The following is a 12,832-nucleotide window of genomic DNA, read 5'->3' as shown; positions in this document are numbered from 1 at the left end:
AAATGTCCGGTATCGGTCCCGATACTGGTATTGGGACATCCCTAGCCTTTACCCATGTAACTCTTTGGAGGCTTTCTGTTGAGCGCCATGCCCGAGGGATGATTTGGCGCATTGCTATAATAAAGAATCTTAGAATGCACTTTTTAACCAAATTAAGTCTACCTGGAAAAGCTGAAAGGAGAGCTATTTGAGGGGATGGATGAGTATGTGTCTTATAGAGGTGATCATGGAGTGTGACTATTTCCCGCCACAGGGAAGCAACCCCTGGACAATACCACCAAATGTGTAACATGGTACCTCTTGAACTTAGGCATCGCCAGCAAGTGTCTGTTACAAGGGGATAAAACTGGTGAAGCTTAACTGGAGTCCTATACCATCCAGACCAGATCTTAAAGTTGAGTTCCTGTACCTTACAAGATATCGAGGACTTATGAGTGAATAATAGGGATCTCCTCCACTGGTCAGTTGTGAGGGAGCATCCCAAATCATTCTCCCAGGATTGTATAATTTTCTTGACCAGAGCAGGGAACTCCTCCGTGTTGTCCCCGATCTCTCCTGTGTTCAGTATGGCATATATGAGAGATATAGAATGACCAGGCACAGAGGTAGCAAGACATAATTTCTCAAACTCGTATGAGGGGGATTGGAGTTGCGATCCAGGTGCCAGAGATCTAGTGAAGTTGCGTAATTGGAGATAATGAAACCAACGTCCAGGTGAATCGGGTATGAGGTGCGCTAAGTCCTTGAGGTCCCTTATCCCCCTGGAAGAATAAATGTCCTTGACTCTGACCTGAGGTTTGGTTTGTGGCCCGAAGGCTGGAAGGGCCATGAGAGTGGACATTGCTGGTTATTTTAAATGAAAACTCTCTTTTTTCGTTTGAAAATGTTTGTCTTCTCTTTTCCTTGTCTGTTTGTGATGATAGCGCCCTCTTGTGTGTGTAATTAAAATATGCATAATTTTTTTTTTCCAGCCAATATATAGTATTAGATATATGCAGAGTGTAACTAGGGAAGGACAATAGCATTCAAGGAACACATTACAGCAGCTCAGTCTTAACTTACGTTAAAATCACATCCAAATAAATTATGGGGGAGATTTATCATTTTTTTTTGTTTTGCAGGAGTCTGCATTGCCAAATGTATTAATTGATGCATGACATTTGGTAAATTTGGTGAATGTTTAAGCCTAACACTTCTGTCTTGAGATCTTACTCTATCTTCTACTCTACCTCCTACAGGAGTGAGATTGCAACAATTTTTGCGACTTTTTAAAAAGTCTCAGTATAAATTTGGAGTGAAACTAATTAACATAGCTAACCACACTAACTTTCCCAATCACGTTTCCAAACTGGTGTGAGTGGTGTAAAAATGCGAAATGTCACAAAATCCTGTTTGTATATACGTAAAAATCCCCTCTGCTGACAAGTGAAGTGAATACTATTATCTAGTGACAATGGCACCTCTCAAGAAGAGGGATATATTGGTCAGCTAGTGAGCAATCAGTTCTTGAAGTTGATGTGTTGGAAGTAGAAGAAATGGGCAGATGTAAGGCTATTTCTATGATTTATGGCATTAAAATCCCCAATGGCAAATCTGAAGCATTTCAGTCACGTGGGGACAAAGCCCACAGATCTGAGCAACTTTGCCAAGGGTTAAATAGAGATGGCTGGATGACTAAGTCACAGCATCCCTAAAATGGCAGGGGTGTTCCTGGTATGCAGCAGTTAGTACTTACCAGAGTGGTCGAAGGAAGGACATTCAGTGAACAAGCAACAGTGTCATGGGGAGGAATGTAGGGAGGAAGACTAGCCTGTCTAGTCTACTTGTACAGTAACGTCTTACGTGTACAGTAATGTCTTAGGGTATGTTCACATGGCTAAAATCTGCCTCTAGTTCTCAAAAGGAAAGCAGAAAAAAAACTCAACCAAAAAATCTTGACACCAAATCTGCCACGAAAAAAATGACCTTTTTTAGCTACTGATCTGCTACAGATTTTTCTGCTGTGGATATCAGCCGTGTGAATATTCTCTGAGTATTAGATGCTACAGGACACCTTTACAGGTCAATTGCTTGACGGGCTATAATGGAGAACATGAGGGGGAGCTGCATAATAGGCTGGTTGTTTTTACCGTTATGGTTTATTAGTGGAATGGTGGATTAGAAGAAATATATATTTATAAAGCAAAATTGTACTAACTTTACATGCCATTCACAGCACCCAACAAACACAAAGCCAGGTGCTCCTAAAACTCTTCATTTATCACACCATGAGTCATTTCCTACCCCATTCAAGGGAATCGATACTTGTATTGCTGCACAGTATTGGTGTTCATGATGCTGATTTTGTGCAGTTGCTGAATAGTGCAGCTATCTTCTATTGTTTTGCCCATATCCCACCTTCACTGTGTTTTCTAGTCTGAATTTGTTCCTAGTAAACCAATAGGAAATGCGTTGAGATATCATACCTAATTTGTGGATTGTTTTTATTGGATATTTGATATGTTTTGAACCTATAGAAAATTATTCATATTCAGTGGTTATGGAATTCTTTGTATACTTGGTGCAGTATTCTTGCCTCTTTAGTATCAGCATCCTTTTAGGATGCACTACAGTGTTACACGAGGGAATTTTAAAGAGCTATATTAATCCCTTTAAGGAGCTCTCTGGCCTTTTCGGAATATCCCAGAATCTTCAGACCCTGTGGAGCAAAGCTAATTTTTTCTATAACTACCCCACTGTCACGCATCTGAACCGGAAGATTCAGGAACACATACTTTTAGGTCCCAAGCAGAGGAGCCCGCAGCCAGTCCGAGCACAGCGGAGATGGCAGCATTGGGGGTGCGATGGATGGGTAAGTACAGAGGAAGCAATCTTTCCTCCACAGGGATTGTCAGAAATGCCCAGAGAACCCTTTAAAGGAAGCAGGCTATTTTGGCCTTCAGGTCACAGCGCCATTATTCAAACCTGACATGTCAGTTTATGTGGTAACAACCATGAAACATTTTTACTTATCCAAGTAATTGAGTTTCTTTCATGACCCATTGTACTTTATATTATCTTTGGAGCTCAGCCAGAGTGACCTCTGGGTCCTTTGTCAACTCTCTTACAAAGGCCCTTCTTCCCCAGATACCTAGTTTGGTGGGGTGTTCAGCTCTCTGAAGTGTCCTGGTTGTTCCAAACTTCTTTCAGATATGAATTATGGAGGCCACTGTGCTCTTGGGAACTTTCAGTTTTTAACCCTTTTCCACATTTGTGCCTCCACACAATCCTCCTCTGATCTCTACAGACAGTTCTTTCTTAGGGCTCATGCACACGAACGTATTTTCTTTCTGTGTCCGTTCCGTTTTTTCGCGGACCGTATGCGGAACCATTAATTTCAATGGGTCCGCAAAATAAATGGAAGGTACTCCGTGTGCATTTCATTTCCGTTCCGCAAAAAAATAGAACATGTCCCATTATTGTCCGCATTACAGACAAGGATAGGACTGTTCTATTAGGGGCTAGCTGTTCCGTTCCGCAAAATACGGAATGCACACTGACGTCATCCGTATTTTTTGCGGATCCGTTTTTGCGGACCACAAAATACATACGGTCATGTGCATGAGCCCTTAGTCTTGACTTGGTTTTTGCTCTGATATGCATTGTCAGCTGTGAGACCTTATATAGACGAGTGTGTCTTTCCAAATCATGTCCAATCAACTGATTTCACCACAGGTGGACTCCAATCAAGGTGTACAAACATCTCAGTGATCAAGAGAAAAATGTGAGGCCCCAAGAGCTAAATTTCAAGTGTCATAGCTAAGGCTCTGAATACTTATGAACATGTAAAACTTTTGTTTTTCCTTTCTAATAAATTTGCCAAAAATTCTGTTTTCACTTTTTCATTATGAGGTCTTGAGTGCAGATTGATGGGGGGGATTTGAAACTTGGGGAAAAAAAATTCAATTTAGCACTAGACCGCAACATAGCAAAATGTGAAAAAAGTGAAAGGGTCTGAAGATTTTCCCAATACACTTTTTATCAATCTGCTTCGCTCCTTCTGCTCTATAATATGCTGCCTGCAAATTGCACTGCATTTTGTTGTGACAGGTGTCCATCGGGGTCTTTGAAGCTATCCACAGTGGATACAGTAGTCCTACTGTATTTTTTACCCTGATTCTTCTCTTTATAAAAATATAACATACTGGCCCTAGTGTCCTAACTGACTCAGATACAGGCCTCATAAAAAATGTAAGATTTCGAGACTATCCTACTAGGATGCTTTTCAGACACCAATTCAGGTTTGCAGCGGCTTTGACATGCCAAAACATTGGGCATGAAAATGAAAAATAGCATTTTTACAAATAGTATGCTGCTTTTCATTTTATTTTCACAAGGGTTAAAAGGAAAAAAACACAAATATGTGTTAACTAAGGAGCTCTAGGCACAGGCACATGATGCACCAAAAATGCAGGTATAGTCTAAACCAGGGATCAGCAACCTTCAGCACTCCAGCTGCTGTGAAACTACAACTCCCAGCATGCACACTTACTCTACTGTTTTTGTAACTCCCATAGAAGTGAAAGGCGGTAGATGTCGTTGCAGAACAGCTTGAGTACCGTAGGTTGCTGATCCCTGGTCTAAACAGTCACTTATACTGATTATGTGAGTTTTGGCAGAACATGACTATAGGAAACTTGGCTGAATAGCTGGGATTTAGGGAAATCGCACCACAATCACAGAAGTAGCCCCTAATACTGAAACTGCAGATACTTGCAACACTGAACTGGAGACAATAGGAGAGCTTCCTGGCAGGGTCATGTTGGATACAGGAACAAGGCAGTCAGGAACCAAAACTGTAGCACAGACATGGCAGGCAGACTAGTATAGCTTAAACACGGACTTGAAGTGAAATTAAACTGTAAGGTCAGGACTCAGGCGTACACATGCACAATGGATACACAGCAGGAACACAGGTGGGAACACAGTCTGGATAATGCAGGCCTAACGCAAGAGAATTGCTGAAGAACTATATCTTCCAAACATCTTTGCTGGTCATGGGGAACCTTGAAGCTCAGGCACTCTGTGCCTGGAGAGGGTGCCTTAAATACCCAGGGACCCCTAACCATTGGCTGGGTAAGGATTAGCAAGCAAGCGCACTGGCCCTTTAAGAGGCCATAGGTGAGCATGTGTATGCCCTAGTGAGACAGAGCCTGGAGCACTGGGCAGCAGCATAGAGGCGGCAGCTTGCAGAGAATGCTGGAGGCCAGGGCATCGGATGGCACATTGAGTAGTGTGGCGTCAGCGCCCACAGGGTACAGCAGGTATGAGGTGGACAGGGACTTTGGACTTAACTACACTGATGCTGGGCAGTCTGAGAGTTCCCTCTCCCTTTCCTTGCAGAGTCTTTTCCGGGTGCTCACCTTTCTATCTACATAGATACACAGCCCGTGTGATTCATCCCCTGTTGCGTTTCAGGCTCGCTATCTATACTCTCTGTTCAACCTAAATTATCTGCCCTCCCTGATTACTTGGATGCTTTCCGCCCTCTTACCACCAGAATTAGTGCAGTGATGTGCTGATAGAAAGGGCCCTATTGCAAGTTGGCTCACAAGGGGTCAACATTACTCCCATCATCTGTAACAAGACCATATCACTTTTAGCTTCAATATTATTCTGCTAAATAGAGAGTGAGCATCGGCTGTGGGTTGTCTAATTTGTATGCAGCCTCTGATTTCTTATGGATCTGAACAGGATGTTAGTGATGAAGCCTTTTTATTAGAAACCATGGATTCAGTTTGACACTTGGGTTCCTGGCACATATTGTACATACAGCTGATGATTAGGTGGCGCTTATCTCATTTCAGCAGGTCCAAATCACACATTATGTATTAGATCTTTTCACAGCATGGTGTGTTCTAACCGTTAAGGAAATCATTTCCTGAACAATCTCAGGCACCATCAAGCCAAAGTTGATTTGTATTTTCCACCAAACTTTAATTACTTTTCAGAAGGATACTCAGTAGACTTATAGAATGCAGACAGTACATTCAAAGGGACTTAATGAACAGCTCAGCTTTAGCTGTTTTTTCTAATTGACCAACATAGTATCAGGAGAGGGGGGTCCTTTTTTGATTTAGTTTTTTTTTAATTATTGGAGCACTTAACCTTTAGATCCCTCCTTCTCTACTTCTATCCCCCTGCCCTTTCCTACAGGTTAGTAGTATAGTAATATTTCTCCCTTTTTCTGGCTAGTGTACAATTTTTCTCTTTCAGTGTCAATATTAGGACCTCCCAATCCCTTATGTTAGATGTATACTGTTTATATACTTTTTTTATTGTAGTATATCTTTCATAATTAGATTGGCAGAATAATGTTCGGCTAGTTTTCCACTAGCCAGATACTGCCTTTCCCCTGCCAATGCCCATTGACTATGATGGGAGACGGAAGGCATCCGGACTGTTTCCAGCATTAGTGCTGGGATTTGGCCGAACAAAAACCACTGCAAGCACCGTTTTTCGTCTAGCCGATTCCCAGCACTAATGCTGGAAAAAGGCCAGATCCCCGCCAAGTCCCATTATAGTCAATGGGGTCTGTTGGTGCTCAGGTCCTTTCTGGCTATGCTGGATACAGCCTGCTGGAAGATTTTAACACTAGTGAGAAACCAGCTTTATTCAGTATTTATTTCTATCTTCTATTGCCTCCTTTATTATGTCATCCTGGGTACCTATAATAAATCATTTTGTATTAGGGCGGTGGAGAGGTGGAGCTTCTCCAGGGATGAGAAGTTGCTTTATACGGATGGTCATCTCTGCTTGCTGTAATGGATGGGCCGCTTACACATTGGGGAGAACTTATCATGAGGGGAATATTTGAAGTCAGTTTAGCTTTAGGGGGTTGTCAGAGTTATTTTTTTGGTTCTTTCTATGTTCTTTCTAACTAGGCAAATGTAACAGCTTTCCAATTAACTCACTTTATCTCCAGTGGCTGGTTTCTCAGATTTCACTGAGGGTCACATGACCTGTGATGTCAGCTTCTCTCCCTGCTCTGATAAAGTTTGTTTACAAGCCTGTAAACCAGACGTCACTGTGCTGGCCACGCCCCCCTTCACTGCCGGGCTGTCTGCTCTCTCCTAGGATTCTTAACCCCTTCAGCTGCACAGACTGGGTATCTGCAGCAGGGACAATTCTAGGCACAGGAGCTGACAGACTAGAGAGAGCATTGCACGAGAAGGTAGGGGGAATATCCACTCCCTTAGCAGTGTCATTGTACAGCTGGGACTTGTAGTCCTACACATACAACATGCTGCTGAGTCTCCCAGCAGGCAGACATGTCACTCAGGGCAGCACTTGTATTCACTCCCTTAGCAGTGCAGGGGGAGGGGCAGAGATTTTTTTTATTGCATGTAAACAAATGGCCAGAAAAGAACCAGGGAAATTAGAAAAAAATATATTTTTTTTGCATAAAACTTGCTTAGCTTAGTTATATATTGCTGCCCATCAGATTTTTAGTGCTATATTTTTTTTTTTTCATAATTCGGACAACCCCTTTAAGTCTATGTTGGAGTACTCTATGCCACATTTATGAAATGTCGCATTTTGCACATGAAGGTATTTTCTTTCCGTGTCCGCTCCGTTTTTTGTGGACCGTATGCGGAATCATTCATTTCAATGGGTCAGCAAAAAAAAAACGGAAGTTACTCCGTGTGCATTCCGTTTCCGTATTTCCATTCTGCAAAAAAATAGAACATGTCCCATTATTTTCCGCATTATGCACAAGGATAGTACTGTTCTATTAGGGGCCAGATGTTCCATTCCGCAAAATACAGAATGCACACGGACGTCATCCGTATTTTTTGTGGATCTGTTTTTGCAGACCGCAAAATACATACGGTCATGTGCATGAGGCCTTAAACCTAACACTTTTGTCTAGAAAAGCTACTCCAGTTTTCCTACTCCTCCCTTTTACTGGAGTAATACTGATTAGTTTGCGACTTTTTGAAAAAGTCTCAGTAATAAATTTGGAGTGAAACTCCTAGCTAACCACACCTACTTTCCCAACCATATTTCAAGACTGGAGTGTTCCAAAATTTTTGTGCAAGTGAGCCAAAAAAGTCACAAAAGCTCTATTATGTGACTTTTTGAAGCCAGAATTCTGGAGTGAAGGCATTATAAATCAGGGCCATTATGCATGGGGAATTACTTCACTTCCGCCCTTAGCTCAGCATGCCCGATTACATCACTTTAGCCCCATTCCGATGGGATATTCGCTATGTGCAGATGTGGACTTAAGTGCCTTAAGCTGGGTTCACACCGCGTTTTTGTCTTACATTTAACATATACAAAAAAGTGCAGATTAAATTGATGCCTTGTGAAAGATTCCATACAGTGACATATGTCATCATAGAATTCCATTGTATATGTTACTGGATTCTGCAGGATGGAGAAGCATTGTGTACTACACTTTTGTATGTGTTGTGATCACAGCCGTAGTTTTGCAGTCTATATAAAGAGTAAGTAACCTGGGTGGTGTTGGCCTATACATTGTTTCTCTCAGCGCGGTCACCATACTCATGGCCTCTTCACCACAGTTCCTAAATTCACTGGACCCACAGAGACACGACTATCAAGTTACTCATTACACAGACCCAAACACAGATGAGTACTGCTTATATAGTCATGGTCTTGTATTTATTCATTGTTCTATGTTTCAGAGGCGACGTTTAGCTGTAAGTATGTGGTACAGAAAGTCGTCATCATCATATGATTTTGAAGCGAATAATTGTAGAAAGGGTTAAAACAATGTGGTTTACAAGGCACATGACTAATCATACACTTCTATGTCTGTCCTCTCAGCAATCATCTGCACAAGTTGTTCAGCACAGCAGAGAGTTTGAAGATGCACTAGCAAGCCTCATCATTATGATTTCACCCATGGCCCCACATTTGGCATCCGAGTTATGGAAAGGTAAATCCTGGAAATCCATTAATGTACATATTCATGAACCATTTATGTTTGTGGTATAATATAAATTGTAGTATTATATGTGAAACTGTTCCATGATCTTGGGGGTTTTCTCAGGCCCATCATGGCAATGACAATGTAATCAAGAATGGACACTTCTAATTAAATTTAGTTCAGTAATGAGAGACGAATGGTTGCAATTTCGGAATACTGTTGGGGAGTGGATTGTTCACCCTGCCCAAAAGGAGTGTCAGTATGAAAATCTCGGAAAACCCTTTTAACTAATGCTAAGAACATCATATCTCTATGTACCCAACCTCTGGCTGTGATGATGGCTTGGGCAGCCACCCTGGGCACTTTCACAGCAGGAAATTACCCTGTAGGGTCTATGGCCAGTCCACCCCTGAATTTATCTATTTGTGGTGTAAAGGATAGTAAATTTTTCTGGCATGCAAAGTTACAAATATGGCTTGTGCTACCATTTTTGACTGTTGTATACAACAAAGCAGGTGTACATCCGTGGTAAATTTTCCTTAATATGTAATCAGTCTTTATTTCTTATAGGCATGGGACATGTGACTCATAAACTTTGCACGCAATATAACTGGAGCAAAGATGTCCTCTTGCAGACCTGGCCTACACTTGACCCAGAATACCTTAGTCAACCTGACACAGTAGAAGTCTCAGTACTGGTAAGGATAAAGGTCCTCCTGGATGATACAAGGCACCTGACATGCATTTGATATAGGGTTAATATTTTAATAGTTTGCACTTTTTCGGGCGTGGCGATATGTAATATGTTTATTTTTTATTGTTTATAAATTTTATATGTAAAATTGGGAAAGGGGGCGATTTAAACTTCTTTTTTATTTTTTTTACTTTTTATTTACTACTAGCAGAAGAACCCGGCTTTGCACGGGTATATTTCATCTATTTCATTTAATGATTGTGTGTGTCGTTAAAATATATGGACAGTATCCCCCATAACAGTGACATCTACAGCACCCCGCCCCTTTAACAGTAAAGTCCACAGTCCCCCACCCCTTAACACTGACTCCCCCCCCACAGTGCCCCGCCACTTTAAAATGGGACCTCCACAGCAGCCCATCCCCTTAACTTTGACCTTTACAGCAGCCTGCCCCTTTAACAGTGAGTTTCACAGCACCCCACTCCCTTGACAGTGACCTCCTCAGGGGCCCGTCCCCTTAACAGTGACCTCCACAGTACCCCGCTGCCTTAACAGTGACCTCACAGTACTCTGCTGCCTTAACAGTGACCTCCACAGCAGTTGCCCTTTTAATAGTGCCCCCTGCCCCTTTAACAGTGACCTCCACAGTGTCCGCCCCTTTAACAGTGACCTCCACAGCGCCCTGCCCCTTTAATGCTAGGGCTACACGATGACATGTGTCGCGCAACATTTTGTCTCAACAATTTTTTATATGATAGGCTATGGTGTCGCACTGTGACATGTGACATGCTGCAACATGACAGTTGCAAAAAATCCATCTAAGATGGATTTTTCTGCGACTGTTGCGTTGCATCGCAGCATGTCACATGTTGCAGTGCAACACCATAGACTATCATTATAAAAATTGTCGCGCAACACATGTAGCAGTGTAGTTGTGCCCTATGTGTCGTGCGTCTTACGTCGTGGTGTAGCCCTAGCCTAAAGCTGACCTACAGCAGTGAAGAAAGATGGCTTGATTGTTATGGAAACCTGGAGTAAAACTGTGTGTATGTGGAGACTAAGGGCCTGCGAGCTTATATTAGCTGCTAAAGGACATGTGACCGTGTGTATGGCAGTTGGGATAGGAAGAGAAAGACTTGCAGGCTTGTATTGGCTAATGCAGGTCATTTTTTGGGAATATCTCAGGAACGGTACATCCTAGAGAGCTGTGACCCCCCACAAGATTTCTTTCCAGGTAGCAAGGGATGAAATCGAGGGTTGTGTTTTTGAGTGATTGCGGACCATACATTCATACATACGTCCTTCTTTATATATATATAGATTAGCCCCGTAAGGGCTATAAGCCTTGTCCTAATCACCCTAATATAGCTCTATCAAGGTGAATAGAATCTTACACTCTCCCTGCTGCCCTGGGCTTTGTTCACACAGCAGTAGCGTCCTGGCTGCCATGGTAACCGGTCAGAGCCCCACAATTACACTGCTGGGGCTCCGAGCGGGACTGCCACTGCACCACCAATGAAGAGGAGGGGAGAGGACCCACTGCCACCTATAAATATAACAATGAGGGGGGGCGCCTGTGGCCACTGCGCCATCAATGATTCTAATACTGGGGGGGATCGCACTGCGCCACCAATGGTTATAATTTATAATACTGGGGAGGGGGGGCGCACTGCGCCACCAATGAATGTAATTAACACATTAATTCAAGTGTAGGATGCAGGTGCCGGCGGAGGTATCACATACCTGACACCCGGCCTCAATAACAGGGCAGGGGGATCGGCGAACCACGGCAATCAATCCCTCAGGTGCCGCATCATACACTTGAATTAATGTGTTAACTACATTCATTGGTGGTGCAGTGGCCACAGTCCCTCCCTTCCTCCGCAGTGCTATCTCCCCATTGTTGGCAGTGGCAGCCGCGTCACAGTGGGGAGGGAGAGACTCCCTCCTTCTCCACTGTGCTGCTGAGGAGAACATGGTGCTCACTGAGAGCGGCGCGTGCCATGTTCTCTAACAGATACTAGGCTGCGCAGCAGCACAGCCTAGTATAGTAAAATAGTAAGACCCGGTATCGTATCGAACGGGTCTAAAAGTATTGATTAGGTATCGATACTTCGATACCCGATGCAACTCTTATTTGACATACAATACTCTGTATTCGGTATAAATTTATACATATCCTGTTATCTGTTTTGCAGATTAATAACAAAAATTGTGGCTCAGTCAGTGTACCATACACAGTATCCCAAGACGCTGAGAAGGTGCAAGACCTTGTTATGCAGAGTGAGCTTGGCACAAACTATCTTCAAGGCCGGACTATTAAAAGGGTGATTCTCTCTCCACGGACAGCTCTTGTTAACTTCCTTGTGCAAGAATGAAGATTAAAGCCAGTCACACACTGTAAGCATGGTATATGCACTGATCCAACGTTACACTTAACATTTGCTTACTCAGCCGTTAGGTGGTCATATTTATATGGTACAAAAAGAAAAATACTCTTTACAGATGCCACTATCATGGGACTCCACAGCTGGAATGATAGACAGCAACACTGTACATTTAAATTAAAGATATGAGAACTCCATTATTGTTTGCCCTCACAATGGAGTATTCGTTTACATGAAATGATTGTATCTGGTGAAACGCTGGTCCACCTCTGTTCAATACCTCTACCAATTGTATGTAAAGGTACATGACGTGATGACTTGGCTTTCTTTGTAAGTACCTGCATTTTGTCTCATTGTCCTGACATCATATGAATGATCTTCTGAACTTTTTTTTACAGTGTCATTAATAATGTAGCAATTTTATTCTATGCAGTTATAGATACATGGTTGAAGATAAAGTGAGTGAGCACCATGAATATGTATTAGGTTATTCTTAGATCATATTGTAGCTTCTTGTTAAAAACTGAAGCGAAATGGAAGCTTTAAGCCTGTTTCACACTGCCAAGTAGTTCTGACAGTCTGTTTCGGCAGAAAACAGCCTGCGGGAGCTTTAAGGCTACATCTACATGGTGACAATAAGTCGCAACTACACTGCAACATTTTGTTGCACTAATGTCATACGACAATTTTTATAATGGCAGTCTATGGTGTCGCACTGCAACATGCAACATGCTGCGACGCAACAGTCGCAGAAAATCCATCTCGAATGGATTTTCTGCGACTATTGCGTCGCAGTCGCAGCATGTTGCATGT

At 42.6% G+C, this 12,832-nt stretch overlaps 1 protein-coding gene across 2 annotated transcripts in view; it reads left to right on the top strand.

The window, feature by feature from the left end:
- The window catches only part of LARS2 (leucyl-tRNA synthetase 2, mitochondrial), a 220,434-nt gene extending 207,853 nt beyond the window's left edge, over positions 1 to 12,581 (top strand). The window contains exons 19-21 of one of the 2 annotated variants that reach the window (XM_040432868.1): positions 8,836 to 8,947; positions 9,509 to 9,636; positions 11,831 to 12,581. In XM_040432868.1, the coding sequence (XP_040288802.1) occupies positions 8,836 to 8,947; positions 9,509 to 9,636; positions 11,831 to 12,010 (420 nt within the window). In that variant the 3' untranslated portion in view covers positions 12,011 to 12,581. The remainder of the gene's footprint in view (positions 1 to 8,835; positions 8,948 to 9,508; positions 9,637 to 11,830) is intronic. The other variant, XM_040432867.1, reaches the window with a different exon arrangement.
- Positions 12,582 to 12,832: the final 251 nt, after the last annotated feature.

Source organism: Bufo bufo, chromosome 5 (assembly GCF_905171765.1).
Source record: "Bufo bufo chromosome 5, aBufBuf1.1, whole genome shotgun sequence".
In the NCBI taxonomy this organism is placed as follows: Eukaryota; Metazoa; Chordata; class Amphibia; order Anura; family Bufonidae; genus Bufo; species Bufo bufo.
The sequence above is the reverse complement of the archived record's forward strand: the minus strand, read 5'-3'. Positions and strand labels throughout refer to the sequence as shown.